General features: G+C 38.4%; 1 protein-coding gene across 10 annotated transcripts; it reads left to right on the forward strand.

Moving 5' to 3' along the window:
• The first annotated feature begins 230 nt into the window (after positions 1-230).
• MACIR (macrophage immunometabolism regulator) lies at positions 231-20,624 on the forward strand. Of its 10 annotated transcripts, none has more exons than XM_069492271.1 (3): positions 231-291; positions 7,548-7,637; positions 17,867-20,350. In XM_069492271.1, exon 3 carries the CDS (start codon positions 17,890-17,892, stop codon positions 18,511-18,513), a length of 624 nt encoding a protein of 207 aa, XP_069348372.1. In that variant the 5' UTR covers positions 231-291; positions 7,548-7,637; positions 17,867-17,889; the 3' UTR covers positions 18,514-20,350. The 10 variants fall into 10 exon arrangements, with proteins under 10 accessions (XP_069348372.1, XP_069348368.1, XP_069348376.1 ...); XM_069492267.1 differs by lacking the exon at positions 231-291 and adding an exon at positions 596-729 and having other exon boundaries at positions 17,867-20,624; XM_069492272.1 differs by lacking the exon at positions 231-291 and adding an exon at positions 853-1,013 and having other exon boundaries at positions 17,867-20,624.
• The last annotated feature ends 696 nt before the right edge of the window (positions 20,625-21,320 follow it).

A 21,320-nucleotide genomic window follows, 5' to 3' on the forward strand; every position in this document is an offset into this window, starting at 1 on the left:
AAGAGAATCTTGATCAAAGAAAATAATCTCTTACAAGAATGGAAAAGATCAAAGTCTTTGCAGATTCAAAACTAGCTAATGCAATCAGAATCTGAATTTGAACTTTACCACCCCCCCAACACACATTCCCTGGATATTTAGTAGTTTTCTAAAACTGATGCTATAATTTGTAATTTCATGGGCTTCTAGCCTTCTCTACTTCTGCTCAGTGCTAGCTAAGCCCTTTAAGCAGAGACTCACAAATGACAACATCAGCACACCACTTAACCAGGGAAGGCTAAGTGTTCCCAGGCCTGCGAGTTGGAGCTCTTCAGTTGGAGTACCGGGTTGGACTGGGGAGCGGGTGTTACGACTCCTCCTCCCCTCTCCAGTCACCAGCCCCGCCCCCGCCCACTTCTTCAGCCCTCTTAGCGCCTTTCCCTCGCCCTCCGGCCCGCCCTTCGTCCGGGTGTCGGAGCTGGGCGCGGGAGGCGGGCTCAGCGCTGACGGGCTGCGCCTCCGCAGCCTGAGGAAGGAGGCGGGAAGGCGGGCGGAGGAGGAGGAGGAGGGGGCGGGGACTACGCCGGGCGGTAGCTGGCGCCGAGCGCGGTGGGAAAGGAGAGGGTACCCGGCTGGCTCGGCTGGCGGCCTCTGCCCGGATCTCGGCGCCGCAGCCCTGCGCCTCTCCCGCCCTTGTCCCCGGCTCCGCGGCCCCGGGCACAGCGGAGACGACGGAGCTCTGGGCCACGGGTAGGTTGCACGGGGACGGCGGCTCCGTCTGCAACCTTTTGTGCCGCAGAAAAGGTGGTGGTGATGGGGGGGGAGGTTTGCCCCAGTCACCGATCCCGGTGCCAGCCCCAATCGCGGCGCCGCCCCTTCCTCCCTGCCTCATGTTGGGGCCGGGCGCACGGTGCCCGCGCGGTGCTGGGGAACCCCGGCCAGGCCAGCCTCCAGGATCGGCAGCGGGGCGGCCCCGGCGTCCCCCGGCCTTGGCGGGCCGGTTCCCAGGCACCCAAGAAGGGGGTTGGGGTCTGGTGAACTGGGTGGGGCCCGCGCGGGGTGCGGGGAGCTTTGCGGTTCCCCGGCACAGGGGTGGGGCCGGAGCCGCCGTGAGTGTGCAGCGCGAGTGAGTGTGCGGGGGCGTGCGCCCCCGTGTGCGCGCGGCGTGCGCTCGCCTGGGAGGTGCGGGAACTCGGCGACCCGGAGCGCCTCTCCCGCGGTGCAGCGGTGCGGAAGTCGGGCGCGTTGGCGCGCACGCTCGCACCCTCGGCCGCCGTGCCCGCACCGCGGGGCAGCGGGCCTGGGGGCCCCATTGAGAAGTAGCTGTTTCCCGGGCCTGCTGCACCTCTGGCCGCGTGCCCGGCCGCGCGCAGGGTGCGACTGCCCAGACCAGATAGCCACTCGGGGCGAGCCCAGGCGATCTGATCTCGCTGGGGCCCCCTCGCCCACACTTGCAACCCGGGTGCAAGGCCGCCGGCACCCGCCGAGCGTCTGCCGGTGCGGCGGGGGCGAACTGGCCGGTCGTGGCTGTGTGCCCGCGTGTGGATTGGGGCCCGGTGCTGGCCAGAAGCGTAAGCGGCAGATGTCGTTGAGCATCGCCGGCTTCGCCCCACCTGTCGCGGATGGACTTTGGGGCTGGTGGGAAGCGGCGGAAAGGGGTTTCGAGGTGGGCGGCAGTCAGACCTTGAGCAGCGGCCCCATTGTGAAGCTGCCAAACTCTCTCTAGTGGTGGAATCCGCAAATCTCTGCCAGAAAGGAGATGGGAGCGCGAAGGGAATGATGGCCCTGTCCTTTTCCCCTTGCAAGTGTTCATCCTCAGGGACTCCCTGCTTCTCCACCCACGCCAGTTTGCACCCGAGTGGGTTAGTGATTTGCGTTGAACGAAGATTTGTGTGTATGTGCATGGTTGTGGTGCGCAGGTAAAGCTGGAGCTGGGAACTTTTTAATCGTTTGAGGTTCAGAAGGATGGAGGCATATTACAGTGTGCTTGTTACTCCTGGCCGAAAGAACAATTCCTGCACAACATTTCTGATGTTACTAGACTCTTTATTTTACGTTGTTTCTCTCAGAGAGCCACTCCGCTACAATTTAGCGTTGTTGTTTTATTTTCTATAATCATGTAGTGCAGGATAGACACTATGGAGGTAGAAATGACCCTTTCCCAAAGTTTATTTTTCAGTAATTTCAGAATACAGTATTGGTTATTCTTGCAGAAGCTTTTGGTTACTTTATTAATTCAAGACCACGATTTATGCTTACAATATTATGTTTCATGAATGTTTCACAGATTTCTCTGTTTTTATTATGTAACTGTTAATGCATTATAAACTTAAAATGAACGGGATAGTGAGCACAGAGACCTCTTAATTTGATAAGAACTGTATAGAATATGCGTTAACATTTTAGTTTATTTAATTGCAAATGAGGCTGTTAGTAGTTTCTGTTCCAGGATATAATATATGTTTATTGATCTTACATAACAGTCAGTGAATTTGCTTGTTTTCTCTGTATATTTTGGAGAGCTGTTTTTAAATTAACTCTTAAATATATTTAATGTGGTGAGAGTAATAAAACTTTATATACAGGATTCGAAATGTCTTTGCTGTTTTAGCCTGGGGGGCGTTGGGTGGGGGAAAGTCCTTTGCTCCAGAGAGAACTTTGATTTTTGTCACCAGCCTATCAAAACGAGTACCTGGTTTTAAGCTTTCCTTTGGAAGGTTAGCTGTTCCCACCGGGCATACCTATCCCATTTTGATGATGCTTCCTAAGAGGCTTTTAAAGACTGCATATAGACCTGCAGTTCCAGTTACTGTCAGTCATATTTGCAGTGAAACTGAGTATTTTTCTAAAAGTAGAAGGATGACTTCACGTGATAAGATGATATGAGTAACCTAGGTTTAAATTTTACTAGCAGAAATGGAAAGAAAATGAATGCTGCACTTTAAGGGGGTGGATTGCTATTAAAAGAACTGATATTAGAAAGAGAAACGAATTTTTATCTTACTGAACTAATTATGGGTTGTCTTACCACGTTGGGGAGGTTAATGACTTGTTTGTAAGGTCAAGGATGGTTTCAGGAAAGTCACACCCTACTTAACAACTGTTTTTAAAAACTATTGATGATTTCTTTTCAAGTTGTAAATCGTAAAGTAACATTATTTGAAAGTAACCTCTAAGAGGAGCATGTAGGTACAACTAAGCATTTTGTTTTCATTGTATATTGTACTGTGACAGTTAAACCATTTTATTTCTGCTCAGTGTCCTGTCGCTTTAAAGATGTTCTGGTCTCCCTTTTACTTCTTTTGATCTCTCTTTTACTTGTTTTAAAGTAGTATAAGACTAGTGGTTACAAAATATTTTCACTATTCTGAATGGAATTTTTAAATAATGTAATTTTTTTCCCCAAGCACTTTTTCATTATTGGTCTCTTCTTTAATATTATTGCCACTCTGAGAATTCTGCCATTTTCCATTTTTTTTTTTTTTTCATGTTTTGGGCGCTAGAATTAGAACTCATAACTTCTACTCTTATCAATGTGTTTGCCTAAAGTTTATCTTGCTTTCATTAATTGTGCCAGTGCTTGTACAGTGCAGGGATAACTAATAAGATTCAAGAAATATTGTTGAATAACTGAATAAGTTAATAATTGACTATCTAAGTGGATACACCCAAAGAAAAACTCAGATCTCTAGGAGAAGCCACTATGCAAGCAGAAGGGTATTTCTTTCTTTCTCTCTTTTTATAAATTCATTGCTTTTCCATTGTTGTATATTTTGAATAGAATAACAATTAAAATAGCCAAATGGAGACATTTTTGAGAGTTAAAGGAGGTGCTCTAAATAATTATGCCAGGGTATCCACTATGAATTGAGACATATGGTCACCCTACTTTAAAGGCCATTCTTCTTTATTTACCTGTAATAATAACTATTACCTTACCTAAGAAATTTGACACACTTGCTAGTTAATGTTTGCAAACTTTTCTATTTGTAGATGCTTCACTTGCAGTCAAGTGCTGGGTGTTCTTTGCTTAGTTACCCATGGCTTTCCTATCCAGAGGCCTGTAGGCATGTTTAATTTAAAAAAAAAAAAAATTTATTGCTTATATACAGGTTAACGTCCCAGGGCATTCTGTCTCAGCTTCCTATAATTAGAAGCATTATATCCTATCGCCTTTGCTCTGTTTACTGCAGTCTGTATTTCTGTGCAGCATTGAGTCCATCTTCTAAGAATTTCATACTGGTTCTTTTCCCTCTTGCTGATTTTCTGAGAGGAGATCTATTGATGCCTTTCCAAACCTTCATGTTCAAAGCGTTGGCCAGAATCAATTGTGAGTGTTAAGAGACTTATAGATTTTTTAAGTATTCTAAAAATGTGTGTTATTTGAAAGGTACACATTTTGAGGACTTTTATATTGCAGTCTTTTAGTTATTATTAATAGGAGATAGAGGTAAAACCCTTGCTGTAATTTTGTAGATTTCTTTATAGGCCATCTCTTATTAAAGATGGTGTAGTCTTATACTAGTTAGTTTCTGATCTTGTTCTTTACATTTTTTCTTTTTCACTGTCTTCACCATCGTCATCATCCTCCTGTTAGATAGCACTCAGTTACACACATAAGCAAGTCTGAAATGAGTAAAAATGAGAATGGAATGGAGCTCTTGCACCTTGTTTCACTTTGTATTGCTCCCTTGGACTCTGTGTTTGTATTCTATTTTTGGCTTGGCACTGGCATAATAGGGATAATCAGTTTCTACACTTTGTTTACTATGAAATTACCGACCATTTCCTAGACTTCCACATCAGCTCCAGTGCAAGAGTTGGATGATTACTTTAAGGCTCCCCTGCTTTCAAATTCAGAATAAAGGTTTGGTTGATTTTTTTCTTGTGGTGAAAAAATATTTGAAAGTGTAAATATTTTTCTACTGCATTTAAAAGTTTGAAAGAAAGAATATGTCACCGAATAGCATGAGGCCAATTATATGAAAGTTTGAATGAGATTTAAGACTTTTAAAACTATTCTTTGTTTAGAATTAAGAAAATTCTGGTTCCCCCCCCCCCCCCCCCCCCCCGAGATAGAGTCTCAGTGCCATGGCGTCAGCCTATCTCACAGCAACCTCAAACTCCTGGGCTCATGCCATCCTCCTGCCTCAGCCTCCTGAGTAGCTGGGACTACAGGCGTGCACCCCCACAGCTGGCTAATTTTTTCTATTTTTAGTAGAGACAGGGTCTCCCTCTTGCCAGGCTGGTCTTGAACCCCTTATCTCAAGTGATCCTCCTGCCTTGGCATCCCAGAGTGTTAGCATTACAGATATGAGCCACTGCACCCAGCCAAAAATACAGATTTTTCTAATGTTCCTTCTCAGTTTTCAATCTCAATTTCTAAGAGTCTAAATGAAATTTCTCTCTTTGTGATAGATGTAAGCCCTGAAAAATAGAGTAGAAAATATATATATATGCACACACACACACACACACATATATATATATATTTGTATTTGGCGTTCAAACCATATAACCAGCTCTGCCTTGTAACTTACAATTTTTTAAAGAATTCTAGAGGCTCTTGGGAGAAAGAGTCCATGAATTTAGAAGGATTTTGTGTGAGATGCTTCACCGTGTGCGTTAAAATCCTAATATTTTTCAAGTTGGAAATGACCTTGCAGCTAGTAGTTAAAACTACCTCCCTTTAACTGTTTTGCAAATGAGACAATAAAGCTTTTAGATAAAGTGCCTCACCACACATTTAGAGTAGGATTCCATTTACAGAGATTAATTACTATACATTTTTCAGGAAGATGATTATTGTGTAAAAGGTTATACATGTGGGTTTATCATTGAATAGAGGCTACAAAGACAAGTAAATGGGCTTTGGAGTCAGACCATTTGGGGTTCAGATTCCTGCTCTGACTCTCAAAAAGTGTTATTGAATAGAATAAAAGTGGGGGTAATATTTTCCTCATCTAGTTCAGATTAAATGATATAAATTGTATATAGCTTTTGGCATATAGAAGATGCTTAAAAATATTATTCTTTTTATTCCCCTTCCCCATTAAAAAATCCATTAAATACAAAATCAATGTGAACTTTATAACACCGGGATTGGGGAAATTCTTTGGAGTAATTATATTAAATAAAAAATTTATCATTAGGTCAAAGTTTTTATTACATTACATTTCACAGTTTGTTAAAACCAGAGGCTTCCATTTGTGGGGTAGAACCAAGGCTTAATTATTTAGATTTTTTGGTTACCCAATTTGAAAATAGTTGGTGGCAAAAGAAATGAAAGGGAGCGTTTGTTGTGTGTCTGTTATCCGTATCTAAAGAAGTCCCAAAGGCTGATCAGCAGGCTAGTTTCTTGGAATGACAGTTCTTGGTGCATTAGCTTCTTCCAGTGTCTCAAGCTGAGGAAGTACATACCTTTAATTCAACAATTACCCATTTCCTTTGGCTGAAACTCTTCTGTACTGGTAAGAATAGTAATAAAGTGACAAACTCCTTGCCTTTTCCCTTGCTGTTTGTCTCTGTTTGAGAACATGTCATACTGTTGCCACCTTTTCAGGCTCCGTGTACCTGTGTAGGTAAAATGAAGCTACTCAGCTCATTTGAGCCTTCCCCAACCCCCTTCTGTTGTTGAACACGTCAACAGAAAGCCCAACATCCAAAGAAACCTTTATATTGTAGGTAGAAAAGGACTTTGGGGAGTTTTCTTGGTCTTACCAAATTAACCCAATTAACTAGGGGGAGGGGTAGGAGATAAAGAAAAATTCTCTTACACGTTAACTTCCTAGGTAGGAGGGGTCAGGCACAGAGGAGATGCTAGAAACCTTAAGCAAGATGGTAACTATAAAAAAGTAGCTTTTGAGTCATTCTCTCTCTCTCTCTTTTTAATTGTTTTGCAAGAACCTCCTGGTCCTTGGCCTCACAGCAATCTTATGGAAGATTTTTATTGCTGTTTTATGGCTAAAATGAGTAGATAACAAAAATTGATTGCATAATAATAGCATCACACATCCGTAAAGGGCTTTCTGGCATGCAAAACATGTTCAACTACCTCATTTCATTTGATCCACCTTACAACTGCATTGGGGGGAAGAATAGTATTGTTGTCCTCATTTTAAAAATTGCTGTTTTTGCAAAGTCAAGAGCAGAGTTCTTAGCAAGGCCAGAGCTAGGACCTGTTCTTTTGACCCCAGGCTCAGCATCATTTTTTTCCATAGAATACCGTGATTCTGACGAATATGTGAATAGTACTGGAATGGGGAAACCAGCACTTCAGCCCTTAATTTTTCTTATCTCTTTATGTAGGCCAGTTAGCTGTTCTTAATCTCTAGGTGGAGTTTAAGCAAAAGAATGCAGAGGAATGGGCATGATAAAAATGTTTGAGGATTCGTTTAGCTGAAGAAAGTCAAAATTACTTTAATTGAATTAATAATTATACGCTGTATAACCTGTATCTGGTGTTAGTACCTCCTGCTAGTTTCATTCTGTTTTACAGTTAGAATTGATATAATTGTGTTATAAGTTGTGTTACTTGTTAAAGGTTTATTTTTGTATTTCATGTTTAGTATCTGGAGTAGAACAGAAAAATTATTATGTCTGTGTTCCCTTGGGCCTCATTGGAAATTGTACAGTGACATCTTCTGGGATTTAGTCTGGTGAGTTATATTTTGCTTTTTCTGTTTGTTAACCATTTGTATGAACATAATACCATAATGTGTTCTAAGGACTATATATATAAACAAGTGAATGTGAAATATCAATGTATTATTGCAAATATATTTACTGTAATTATAAAATTTTTAGTGGCGAGAACTGAAATTATTGTTTTATGCTAGCATCATTTTATCTGAAATATTTGATTCTTTGAGTAGATTTTCCTTTTTCTGACTTCATATAAGATAAAGGAGATCTTATCCAATAATATTTCAAAGTGTAGTAGTTAGAGATAGTTACTCCAATTTGGGGAAAATTTTAGTAAAAACATTAATCTCCAATGATTGGTGAAATAATTTGCAAAAAATTCTATTTTTATATTATCACATAGAAAGAATGGCAGAAAGGAGCATCATTTTCACATAGTTGTATAGCAGTTCACTGCAAGTGTGACATTCCTTTTATCACACCATAAATTTAAAGTGGTAAAAATATGCCATGCTGTTGTCTTCCTTTAGTTGTCTTTTTTTCAGTCTGTCCTCTGTGTGTCTGTGCTGACAGAGTTGTCCATGTGGCTCCAAGTCTTTGAAGGGGAAAAAATTTAATGATCTTTATGGATCTTCAGCATTTTCAAAACCTTATTAGTGTGAGTTCATGCTTTTGTATGTCATTCTACTTGGCCAATATCTTTGTAGGTTCTTGCTTTGAATCGTGTAGAGAGGTCATAGTCCTTGGAAAAAGTAGAGTTTCCTAATAAGTGATTTCTAAATGAGAAGTCAGCAGCAGAATGATTCAAAGGGATGGTGGGGAAAAACAAGCAATTTAATTTTGTTAACTTGATAAAACCTATCCAATTTATAAAAATGCATTTTAAAACATTGAAAAAAAAATGGAAGCATTACTAAAATTTTCAGTTTTGAGGAAAAGATCTTGAAGATTGAAAACCATAGTACAAAGTGCTTTTAGAGAATACTGAATAAGCAATAATGTGGCTGAGTCACCAACTCAATTGGAATAAAGCACAATAAAGCAATGGGCAGAAGCTATCAGAATATATGTGTGTGTATATATTTATATTGATATCTGTCTATCTTTATATATGCATATGTGTGTACAGTTGTCCCTTGATGTCCATGGGGGCTTGGTTCCAGGACTTCCCCCAGATACCAAAACCTGAGGATGCTCAAGTCCCTGATATAAGATGGCTTAGTATTCGCATATAACCTATGCACATCCTCCTGTATACTTTAAATCATCTCTAGATTACTTAAAATATCTATTACAATGTAAATGCTATGTGAATAGTTGTTATACTGTATTGTTTGGGGGATAATGACAAGAAAAAAAGTCTGTACATGTTCTGTAGATGTAATTTTTTTAAAAAACATATTTTCTATCTGTGGTTGGTTGAGTCTATGGATGCAGAACCCACAGATACAGACTGCTGACTGTATATGTGTATGTATATAAAGATATAGTTGTAAATGTAAATAAAATGGCATTCTAGCAGAGCTGTATAAGGTGAAATGAGCCAATGTGGGAGGTAGTGAGTACCTGTCATTGAAGGTGTTCAGGCATACACTGGGCAACCATTAAGATTCTTTCTGATTCTAAGATTATACAATGCAAAAAATTTAAAATTTAGAGGACCATCTAAAACTTGGAAATGTGACAAAGATTTCTTTTTAACAACTTTATTGAAGTATAACATATATAGTAAAATTCACATTTTTCTTTTAAGGTGTCTGGTTCATGCATTTTGACAATTATATCCAATTGTGTAATGACCACTACAGTCAACATATAGGATATTTTTGTCATCCCCCAAAATTCCCTTTTGCCCCTTGGTAGTTGTCTCCAATCCTTGGCCATCGTTGATTTGTCGCCCAATAGTGTTGCCTTTTCCAGAATGTCGTATATATGGAATCATACAGTATATAGTGTTTTCTATCTGTTTCTTTCACTTAGTGTATTCCCAGTTTGCCTCTTTTCTTTACTAAGTGGTATTGTATTACAAGGATGGACCACACTCTGTTCATCTATTTCCCTGTTGATGGACACTTGGATTGTTTCCAGTTTTGGTGATTGTGAATGAAGCTGTTATAAACATTCATGGTCAGGTCTTTGTGTGAACATGTGTCTTCATTTTTCTTGGGTAAATACCTAGGAGTGGGGTACCTGGGTTGTTTAATGAGCCTTTATTCAATTTTATAAGTAACCACCAGACTGTTCTCCAAAGTAACTCTACCTGACATAAGCTTCTACATAGCTAAAATAATAATGCGAAAGTGTATGCAGATGAAGGAGCCTGATTCTCATTCAGCACAGATTTATTTTTATTTTATATCCAGTTTTAACACATTTGGTTAGCAGATATTTTCAGCCCACAGTGAATTAGAAACAGTAAATTAGAAGGCCGAGGGATAGGTTGTTAGCAATTATAAGCAGACAAAAATTATGTTCACCAACATGACTATACAATAATTACTGATTAAAAACAAGGCAGGAACTTACAGGAGTGAAACTTTTCTATCTGACAAGTTCCCTGTATGCATATTAGAATCACCTGGGGATCTTTTCAAACTTTCAGAGCCCAGGCTATACCCCAGATCAATTAAATCACAAATCTGGTGTGGAACACAGACATCAGTACTTTTTGAAGCTCGTTGGATGATTTCGGTTTATAGACAAGTTTGGGAACCCTGTGGACTTGGAGCCAGGATGATGAAATCGAAGGAACACTGGACTTGGAGCCAGGAGTCCTGGGATGTAATCATGGCCACTAACTACCTGCATGGCTCTGGGCAAGCCCCTATCTTCATGGCTTCAGTGTCCTCTTCTGTATGAATGGAGGTGAAGCTTCCAGGCAGGTGAACTCCAAGATGATTCTGGCATTAAAACTAGATGATTTGGCCGGGCGCGGTGGCTCACGCCTGTAATCCTAGCACTCTGGGAGGCCGAGGCGGGTGGATTGCTCAAGGTCAGGAGTTCGAGACCAGCCTGAGCGAGACCCCGTCTCTACTAAAAAAAAATAGAAAGACATTATATGGACACCTAAAAATCTATATAGAAAAAATTAGCCGGGCATAGTGGCGCATGCCTGTAGTCCCAGCTACTCGGGAGGCTGAGGCAGTAGGATCGCTTAAGCCCAGGAGTTTGAGGTTGCTGTGAGCTAAGCTGACGCCACGGCACTCACTCTAGCCTGGGCAACAAAGTGAGACTCTGTCTCAACAAAAAAAAAAAAAAAAAACTAGATGATTCTAGGTACCACTAAACTAGTATTAGTCATGCTTAGGAGATGCCATTTCTCAAAGAATAGCTCTATTCTGAATGGTTTGTTTCAGGTACCTCTTGAAAAGGATTTTGTTAACATGACATTTATATTCATATCTGTTTTCTCTTATGGGGTATTGCTATATGTTGCCGCAAAACAGTTAAAGCATATGGAGCCAGTGTTTTGATTACTGAGAGTGAATTTTTTTGATAAATCTTATTTTAAAAAATTCTCAGAAAGCAATTTCAAAAAGAATTCTTTGTATAGCAGTTGTAAAATTTACCAGCTATTTTCAGAGCTGGTCTAAGGAACTTAGGCATCTAGGTTATGTTTTCTAAATTTTGGTCTTTGTGCCAAGTAGATAGGACGCTTGGTCTCTTGGAGAAGTTCAAAACTGTGTAGATTCCATACAGGTTGTAGACTCCTGACTGCTCATCCTGGTGTACAACGTTTCCCTCACGGGTGTTGTGGTTTGAACTTGTTTGCTTTAGTCTCAGCCATAATCCTTGTGCTGGGGTATTGCATGCTGTACCATGCGCTTTTAAAATGTATACTGTTTATGTTTTTCTTGTATATATATATATATATATACACACACACACACACACACACACATATCTTCCCTTTTTTGAAGGAAAGTTGACATTTAGTTTATATATTTCTTTAAAGAAATGTCTAATTGTTATAAGGGAAAATAATATTGGAGATTTGAGGTCAAAGAATAGACATGATGCCCTTTTCATTTATCTTATCCCTTTTGGAAAAAGCAAACACATTATCTTTTGGGTCCATCATCTTCCCTTTCTTCTCTGATAATTCATATTTATAGGCAATAAAAGGAGAAATAGACACTCGCCTGGTGAGTGTGTAGATTTTACTTTTAAATGTTATTTATATTAATTTTTAGTTATACAAAGTAATACGCTCTCTGTGTAAAAAAATGAATAATTATATATAAGACTTTATGGTGATTGATACAAAATTTTTAAATATACATGTTCTTTGTCTCAGCATTTTTACTTATGGAATTTCTTGCAGGAATAGTCCCGTGTGTGTATATATGTATATAAATATATGTGCATGTCTATGTATATAAATATGTATATGTATATGTATATACTTACATGTTTTCATTGCTGGAAGAAGTGATCACCCATTCTCAGACATTTATAAATGCACAGGAAAAGGAAGGATGCTCCAAAATATTAATAGGGGTTTTTTTCTAGATGTGTCTGGCATTGGTAGGGGATGAAGAGTAATTTTGCCTTTTATACTGCATCATTATGAATTATTTGGATTGGATAGCTTTCAGTGTGCATGTATTGCTTTTGTAGGTTTCAAAAAGAAATAGCAATCACTGGAGTAGGTTAGTAGGGAAAGGAAAAGACTCGAAAATATCTGGAAGGAAAAGGTGGTTATAAAAAATGTCCAGGGACTCTAAGAGCTCTTTGCGACATCTCTGCACAGTTATAGAACTTAGTAAGTAGGATGGAGCCCCAGTCCTAAAGCCTAGTAAAATAAATCCTGTTTCTTCATGTATGTCACTGACTCAAACACCCTGTAGCATGGGAGCTGGCCACAGGCAATCCCTGGAGGTGTCTTGGTGCTAAATCACCTTCTCATCTTTTTGGGAACCTCTGCATTCCTTTCTCTCCATGAGAATGACATTATAACCAGACTTTACCAGATCTCTCCAATCATGAAAAATATTTGTGATAAACTAATTCAGTCTATAACAGAGAAGACCAAAGATGTTTTAAGAGAAGACAGAAAAAACAGCAATGTTTAAGTTGATGGAATGAGTCTAACAATAGAATTTCATGTCTTTTGACATCTAAGCTAAGCTTTAGAGAGTTGGATTTTTTTTAAATGAGCATTTTACTGATGCATAAATAAACATAGGAAAGTTAATGAAGCAATTAATTCTTTGAGTTTCTTAGATGAAATATAAATACTAGGATGCAGTGTTTCTGGAAAAGAATTCTTTTTATAGCAGTTGTGAAACTTACCAACTATTTTCAAAGCTGATCTAAGGAACTAAGGACATTTAGGTTTTATTTTCGAAATATTGGTATTTGTGCCCAAAGTTTAGGAGGTTTGGCCTCTTGGAGAGTATTCAAAGCTGTGCATATTCCATACAGGTTGTAGGCTTTTGAATGTTCTTATTCTGGTACGCCAGGTTCTCCTACATGTGTGCTGTGGTTTGGAACTGTTTGCCTTAGTTTTAGCCAGAATTCACAATTGCATGTTGTTCCCAATGCTTTTAAAATGTGCACTGTATACATTTTTCTAGAATTAACATTACGTTTGTCTAGTGTCATGTATTATAGTTGGTTCCTCATAAATTTCTAAGAAGTACAGTAGCACCTATGAACACTGCCAAGTCTTCTGTGTTTTATAAATATGTCAGTGCTACTGTTACTGGTTGGATTACGAGGGAATTTGATATTGAAGACCTTTAGGTGTCATTTAAAAATTATATTTGTTCCTGGTAGTTGTTTAAGAAACTAAGTTTTAAAAGCATTTTTCAACTATAAGCTGACTTTTCTATTCTTTTTCATTTTCTGTTCTAGACTCTTCTATTCACAGAAATTTTGCTGCTCTTTTTCTTTCTTTTTTTTTTCCCCCCAAGACAGAGTCTTACTCTGTTGACCAGGTAGAGTGCAGTGGCGTCATCACAGCTCACACCACACTCAAACTCCTGGGCTCAAGCAATCCTCCTGCCTCAGCCTCCCGAGTAGCTGGGACTTTAAGTGCGGCCACCATGCCCAGCTCATTTCTTCTATTTTTGGTAGAGACAGGGTCTTACTCTTACCCAGGGTGGTCTTGAACTCCTGACATCAAGCGATCCTTCCACCTTGGCCTCCCAGAGTGCTAGTATTATAGGCATGCGCCACCATGCCTGGTCCTACTTTTTAAAAAATTTTTTGTAGAAACAAGGTTTTCCTATGTTCCCGAGGCTGGTCTTGAACTCCTGGCCTCAGGTGGTCCTCCTGCCTCAGCCTCCCAAAATACTGGAATTACAGGTGTGAGCCATTGCTCCTGGCCTGTTTCCAATCTTTATTTTTGCTTTAAACTATTAATATATAGGAACAGCATTAATGGAAACAAGAAGGGTGTCTCTGGTCCTGATTTTTAGTGCTCTGTAATGCAGAAGTTACCATTGTACCTGATTTCTTGACTCACAGTTTATTCTAGTGCTGCCATGGCAGTGGCTATGGTGCCTGTTGCATGTATCTACATGAGTACTTTGTAATTATTTATCTTGGCAGTATGCTTTTTGGATACAAGGTTATATTTTATAACATAAAACAAAATGCTGAGTCATGAATAGGCTTCTTAAAAGTAACAAGTCACGAGCAATTTTTTCATAGTAAAATCTGAAGAATATACTGCTAAGCACGGGCCATCTCCAGTTGTAGCCACTGTAGGTAAGTTTCCCGATGAATGCTTTTTAATAAGAAATTTTGCTGTGGAAAATATTTGATGTCCATGTAGCAAGGTATGTTGACTTGGAGACCATTCGATTTTTACTGTCTTTAGTGTCGTCCTTTTTTGGGTAGAAGTCTGGAATTAGAAGGTGTACCTAGACTTCTTCCTCTTAAGCTGGGACAGTTCTTAAAGAGCTTCTGCCTTTTTGAAAGATAACCTGAGAAAGTTGATTCCTATAACTGCTCTCGGGACTTTGACCCAATATTTAAAGCCAGTCAGGCAATTCTCAGGAATTTAGTAGCATACAAAGTTTTGTTTTCTGTCACAGGTGAAGAATAGGAGGGATGCTGCTTAACTGGCGTTCTGCCCAACTAAAAATGAAATTTTTGCCAATCAGTGCCCTCTTGTCTCAAACTCAGCCTCCACCTATCTTTCTTGGTGCCATGCAGTTGAGCAGATGTTCTTTAGAAGGGCAATATATAGGCAAAAAGAATGCTTTTAAAAAAAATGTAAGCAGTTTGTGAGTCTTGGTTCTACCATTCATATTCCTTACATGAATATCAAGACCTGAAGTTGTTCTGGTACATATGGCAATACACTGCGGAGACCAATGAACCACCTAAGGAGCTGTTAGTTTTGAGAATACACTATTTTTAGTTTGGAGCAAAAGTACTGTTGTTTGATAGCTAAAAAGTACAGTTTTCTAGCTCTTAGAATTGCTCATCAGAAAATCATCAGGTAGCAGTTGTATATGTAATATTTAAAATGAGCCTTTTCATATTCCAGTGCAGTAAGACCCTCATTCAGAAATTTTACCTAGAATATTAACCTGTTTTGCATTGGCCTTGGTTGCTAGGTTGAATATTTATGTTAGAGGATATTAGAAATTCTTATTTCTTTAACTTTCTGGTTAGGTGGTATTTTCTACAGTGAGTGTGTTGTCTACCTCAGTGAAATATGGTAGGTTTCATACTTCAGGCTGTTCGGTTGAAATTTTCAGAGCTCTTAAACCACTTCTATATCTTCTACTTAACGTAGATGTTAAATCAGTAGGTAGATGCCAGAAGATCGTATTTGGATAGTTCTGCCCAAATCAGGTGATATTTTTTTTTTATTGGCTATTAGAAGCTTAACTGATGATAGTTACTCCTCTAACAATAGTGTCTATTTCATATAAAATCAAAATTTGACCTTTATACATTTCTTCGTTTAACTTTCTTCATTTTTGTAATTTTCCAGGTACTTATTTTCTAGCTAAATATATAATTTCTACTTATCTCTAAACCTTTGTATTCTTCCATCCTTATTCCCAATCCCAAAAGATTCTAAGAATTCCTGAAGGTTTGCCTTGATGCAGTAGGATTGGCTTAGTATGGGATCAAACTTTGGATGAGTCTGTCGACCACAGCAGCCTGTTCCCACTCTTCCTTCCTGTAACTTTATATGCTGTTAACTTGCTTAGTGATGTTTTATCTCATAGACAAAAAAAACATAAATTTCAGCCTAGCTTCTGTATGAATTATTGCCCAGTTGAGAATGAGTGGGATCTGAATTCATGGATTTAAAGAAGTTTATAATATAACAAATGAGAATGCAATAAGGTTCTTGGTGGCTATCATGGGTTGTCATGGTGCTGGATTCAGAAGCTACCTAGACCAGAGTCTCTGTTAGTACAAATGGGTTGCTTGGTAACTCTTCTTGGGTGTGGCACTGACCCTCCCTCCCCTTCTTGCCTTTCAGAATGAAGTATCAGAGAAATGGTTCCTGCCTGTAGCTGCCAGTCACATTATGTAGGTTGGAGGTCTTGAATATGTCCTCCTCTTGTGCTATTTCTGTGCCATAGAATAGTGAGAAAGGATTAATTTGTCATTTGGCTGAGGGCAAATGTTTGTTTAGCATAAAAACTTGGTGAGGCTTCATATGGCTCTCTAAAATTATTAGCTGAGAAATCTTATTATACATTATCAAAGTAGCTGGTAGTTACCTACTCCTCCAATCCTGTCAATAGAGAAATAAATTGCACAGTCAAATGTAAATTTAATTTTACATCAATAAAATAAATAAAGCTGCATACTTTAAATCTAGAAAGCTTGATGGACTAGAGTATTTTAATTAAATAAAAATTGGAAATAGTTTAAGGCTTAGAGTAAATAGTAAAACTATATTGATCCCTTTGGCATTTGCTTTATATCAGGAATTGTTATGAATGTTCTTAGTCGTGCTATAGGTGGAGACCATAGTAAGGACAGGATGGCATTTGGTAACTTCTCAATCTTCTAATGAGGGAAAGTAGAGCACGCAAGTGGAGGAATAACGTTCTGGTTTTCTTTTGTAGCTTTCTAATGGCTTGGCTTTTAAATGAATACCCAAACTTTAGGAAATACTTCAATTAGGAAATGGTTCTTTCTTTTACAAAAAGATTCATAAGAATTATTTAATAAATTTTTCAGTAACTTCAGTTGACATCATTTTGATTAGCAATCTGAGATGCTTAAAACTGTTAACTACTTCCAATGGAAGAGCAAGTACAAATAGTTTCTTAGAAAAGACATTGTCATTGTTTCCCTTAATATTTTATTTTCCAAAATTTGATTTATCTGCAATTTCCTAGGAACCTAACCACTATTTTGGTACTTCTTGTCAATGCAGTTTCCCAAACTATGTAGTGTGATAATTGTAAGGAATAATGTTAGTGTTCATTGTGAATTGTTCTGCCATTTATGAAACTATTCAAAAGTACAGTGCCTTAGGTTTTATAAAATAACTGTCAAATCAATGGTTTATTTTACAGTTAGTCAAGTAAAATGACATCTGATTTTTTTTTGTATTTTTAGTATTAAAAATAATGTGATGTATGGATTTTAGGATTAACTTTTAAACTACAAAATGATTTTCTTTAAATAATTCATTGGGGATATGGAAAGAGGAACATTTACAAGGTTTGGAAAAACTTTCACCTAAGACTCCTCCATACCCTAAAAATATTTTTTTAGTTCTAAATTGGATTCTTTGCAGAAATTCATCACTCAATCAATTTTATTTTATGTCCCTTAAACACAGGTGAAAAGAATTGCAGGTGTCAAGAGCTCTGAGCACAATTAAAAATTAAATATTGGAAAAATTTAACTTTTAAGCCAGAAATATTTTGAAGATTCTTGTGAAAGTGTATGATTGCTTTTATTTGCTTAATGTTGAGATCTATAAAGGAATAAACTTTGCATGATTGAAAGGAGTGCTGCATTTAGAGAAGTATCATTGTTTTCTGTTTGCTTTTCCATCTGAACTGTTTTGTAGTACTTCGGACTTCCATTTAACCTGCTTTTGAGTTCTTGAAGGCAGAGAGGTAGTGATCATTTCATGCCTGCTCTGAAACTTTTAATGCACATAGGTAAAAATCTGTCAATGGTACATTGGCTGTCTTTCTGGCGAGCGTTATTTCATACTCCATGAGCCTTCTGAAAGGATCTGGTGTGGCCTAAGGTTCTGTGCATTATACTTTTCTAATCTGAGTCTGTTTACTTTTAGGAGTGTGCAGCCTGCTGCCTAAAATGGAAGTCGATATTAATGGAGAGTCCAGAAGTACCCTGAGCAGCCTGCCCTTCCCCGTGGCCGAGGCCAGCTCCCCGGGAAAGGCGGAGGCAGAGAAGCCCCGCTGCTCCAGCACGCCCTGCTCCCCGATGCGGAGGACTGTGTCAGGCTACCAGATCCTCCACATGGACTCTAACTATTTGGTTGGCTTCACAACGGGTGAGGAACTCCTGAAGTTAGCCCAGAAGTGCACAGGAGGGGAAGAGAGCAAGGGAGAAGCTGTGCCTTCCTTGCGCTCCAAACAGCTGGATGCAGGACTTGCCCGTTCCTCTCGTTTGTATAAAACCAGAAGTAGGTACTACCAGCCATACGAGATTCCAGCTGTCAACGGCAGGAGGCGAAGGCGGATGCCCAGCTCAGGAGACAAGTGCACTAAATCTTTACCTTATGAACCTTATAAGGCCCTCCATGGGCCTCTGCCTCTCTGTCTTCTTAAAGGTAAGAGGGCGCACTCCAAATCTCTGGACTACCTCAATCTAGATAAAATGAACATCAAGGAGCCAGCTGACACAGAAGTGCTACAGTACCAGCTTCAACACCTAACCCTCCGAGGGGACCGTGTGTTTGCTAGGAATAATACATGAATGACTTACAGAGAGTTTAAACCAGTTTAGGTCAGCCTACATTTGGCTAGAAAAAAATCCCACTGCTGTACTCTGTACATGACTCTTCACATTATAGATGGTTATATCAGCTAAGTGTTCTTGGAACATAAAAATTGTCTGGATAAAATTTTGAATACAGGAATGAAATCACAGGTACTTGGGGGGGGATATCATTCTAGAGCACGCAACTGCAAAGATAACAGAATGTTGACCATTAGTTTGTATAGCTGTTTAGCTAGGAAAAAAGGCTTTGGTACAGTAATTTCATCTTTATGATTCTGACGCTCAAATTGGGAATGTTATCTGCTTGGTTGTTGCTAAATTGGTATGATTCATTAGAAATTTATATCTTAAGTACTCAAGTACTTCTTGAATCTCTGTATTTTACTATACAATGTATGTAATGATTTGTTTTATGAAATTTAGAACTTGAACATTGCTGAATTGGACCACTTTTTATTTTTAAATATTGAGTTTAAATATTTTATAACTGGTTTTGCACTGAAAAATATTAACATTTCAGATTGACAAGAGAATAATCTTTCTTTACTTGCCTCAATAATATTATTGAGCAATGAATTTTTTATTTCCGCATGGAAAGTTATTGATCTCTATGGCTGTAAAATATTTCTTTATAGCGTTATTAAAGTGTGTCTTAATACAATTAAATTTGGGATACAAAGTATTTATTTTACAATGGGGGGGAAGCTTTTCCAGAAAGTTTCCAATATGAAGTTTTCATAAGTTGAGAAAAGTCTCCTTAGTGCTTATTTTCTAATTTAAAATTCATCTAGAACTTTAAAATGGAAAGGATTCTTTTAATTGTGGATTATAGGCATAATACTGTTTGCATCTGAATTTTCTGTAAGTGAATGGAACTTTAATAGAGGATCTTATGATTTCTACTATTGAATGCTTAAACCAAGTATGAAGTGATACCATTCAGCATGGCATTGGGTCATTCCAGTTTTAGTTCTGTGCAACACAAGCACTCATTGAAATTCCAGTTTCTAGGATTAGTGTAGGAGCCTAAAGTGCTTCTATAGTTTTAATGGGTTAATCCTGGATTACTTAACAATTTATGTCAATTGCACTGGTTTAATTTGTTGCTAAAGAATTAATGCCCTGGCTTTAGTAACAAATACAGCTCAACTATTCTTGAATATATTTTGGGAAAAAAAAAGTATGTAACTTAACTTTTGTAAACATTTCTATTTCTTTTTTTCTTTTTTTTTTTGACTCTTGAAGGTGCAATTTATTACTGAATTGGCATTTCTGGCAGCATAGGGCTGCTTCAAGTTTTATTTTGGGGCTGTGAGTTTCTTAGGTGTTAGCAATCTAGCTTATAAAATAAGAACACCTTTTAATTAATGAGTGGGTCATTCCTGGTGCAGTTGTGATTTTTCTTTAGCCCAAATGAATGGCAAACTCTATTTAGAGCAGAGTAAGCATTAGGAAACCCTAGGAACTCTTAATCAATGTTTATTATACTTTCATTCAGGCAAACCATATGAAAGAGCCTCGGGGAGGTTGGCCCATATCTTACTGAGATGATCAGATTTCTTGGTGGGCTGGAAATTTTTAGCTGTTGTATATTTGAAAGTAAATTGCACCTTTGTAACATATTGTATTGATGAATGATCACTAAGATTAACTATATCTGTACAGTCATTAGTTTGACAAGAAATAGAATCCTGTCAGATGCCAAAGAGTTGGGATTTTTACGTTTAATGATTAAACACCATTATTTATTGATGATTTACCCTGTGGAACTGTATTATTTCTAACTATGAAATAAAAGGGTGATGTAAACACACATTGTTGTGTGGTGCTTTAAACTAGGTCCTCTGGGAACAGGCTAATTACTGTTCAAAAATTCTACCGAAGCACTTATTTTGAGGCCCTATTTTTGTTAAACAAAAATACCAATAAAACATTTCCTTTTGATGCTCATTGGCATTTTAAGATAAAAGATGTATTCATGGCAATGATATGTATTCAGTCTATTAGGAAACACAGCTGTATACTTGTGAAATCTGTCCTGCCCATGTGCCTAAATTTCTTGAGCTAAATAAAAATATGTAGCTTTTTTGTTTTGTTTTGTTTTACTTAAAGACAGGTGAAGGGCTATGGCAAAAATGAAGAGGTTAAAAGTATGACATACGGCGTATTTACTATTAATACGTTCTGAATAGTAAAGATACATAATTTTAAATTTGGTTTCCTCTATGTCAATAGATTTCAAAATGTGTTTACAGAGCCCTTTCATTATTTCGGTCTGTCTGCACCTCATGGAATTGTGCTCCTGTGGTAGGTAGTAACCTATTTTTTTAAAAAAAGAAGAGGCTGGATCTCTTTTAGCTGGAAAAGAAAATCCATTTTAACGTGGTTTTTATTTTTAACTCTTTTTTTTTTTTCATTTTTTATTCAATTTAATATTCTAAACAGGGCACACTTTTGGCCAGAATATACCAGATGATGTTATCTTACAGTGCTTTTTCTTAAACATTGCAGCACTATATAACTTGAAATTTTTTTCTTTTTTCTTTTTTTTTTGCAAAAGTACTTAGTGTTAGAGGCTCAGATGATGCATCAAGTTGCAATAGAATTTCATTCCTTGCCTCAGTCTGAGGTGAGCTTTTTTTGCTCCTCTCACTTCCATCTGGCTACATTTTGTAGCTCTGGATAGAGGTCTCTTGTGGTCAGTAGTCATGGAAGAAAAGGCTGTGGGGAGGCATTAACATGTAAACCTGTTCAGAACCCCAGATCTTCTGGACTCTGGCGCA

The sequence above is a fragment of the Eulemur rufifrons genome, chromosome 17 (assembly GCF_041146395.1).
Source record: "Eulemur rufifrons isolate Redbay chromosome 17, OSU_ERuf_1, whole genome shotgun sequence".
In the NCBI taxonomy this organism is placed as follows: Eukaryota; Metazoa; Chordata; class Mammalia; order Primates; family Lemuridae; genus Eulemur; species Eulemur rufifrons.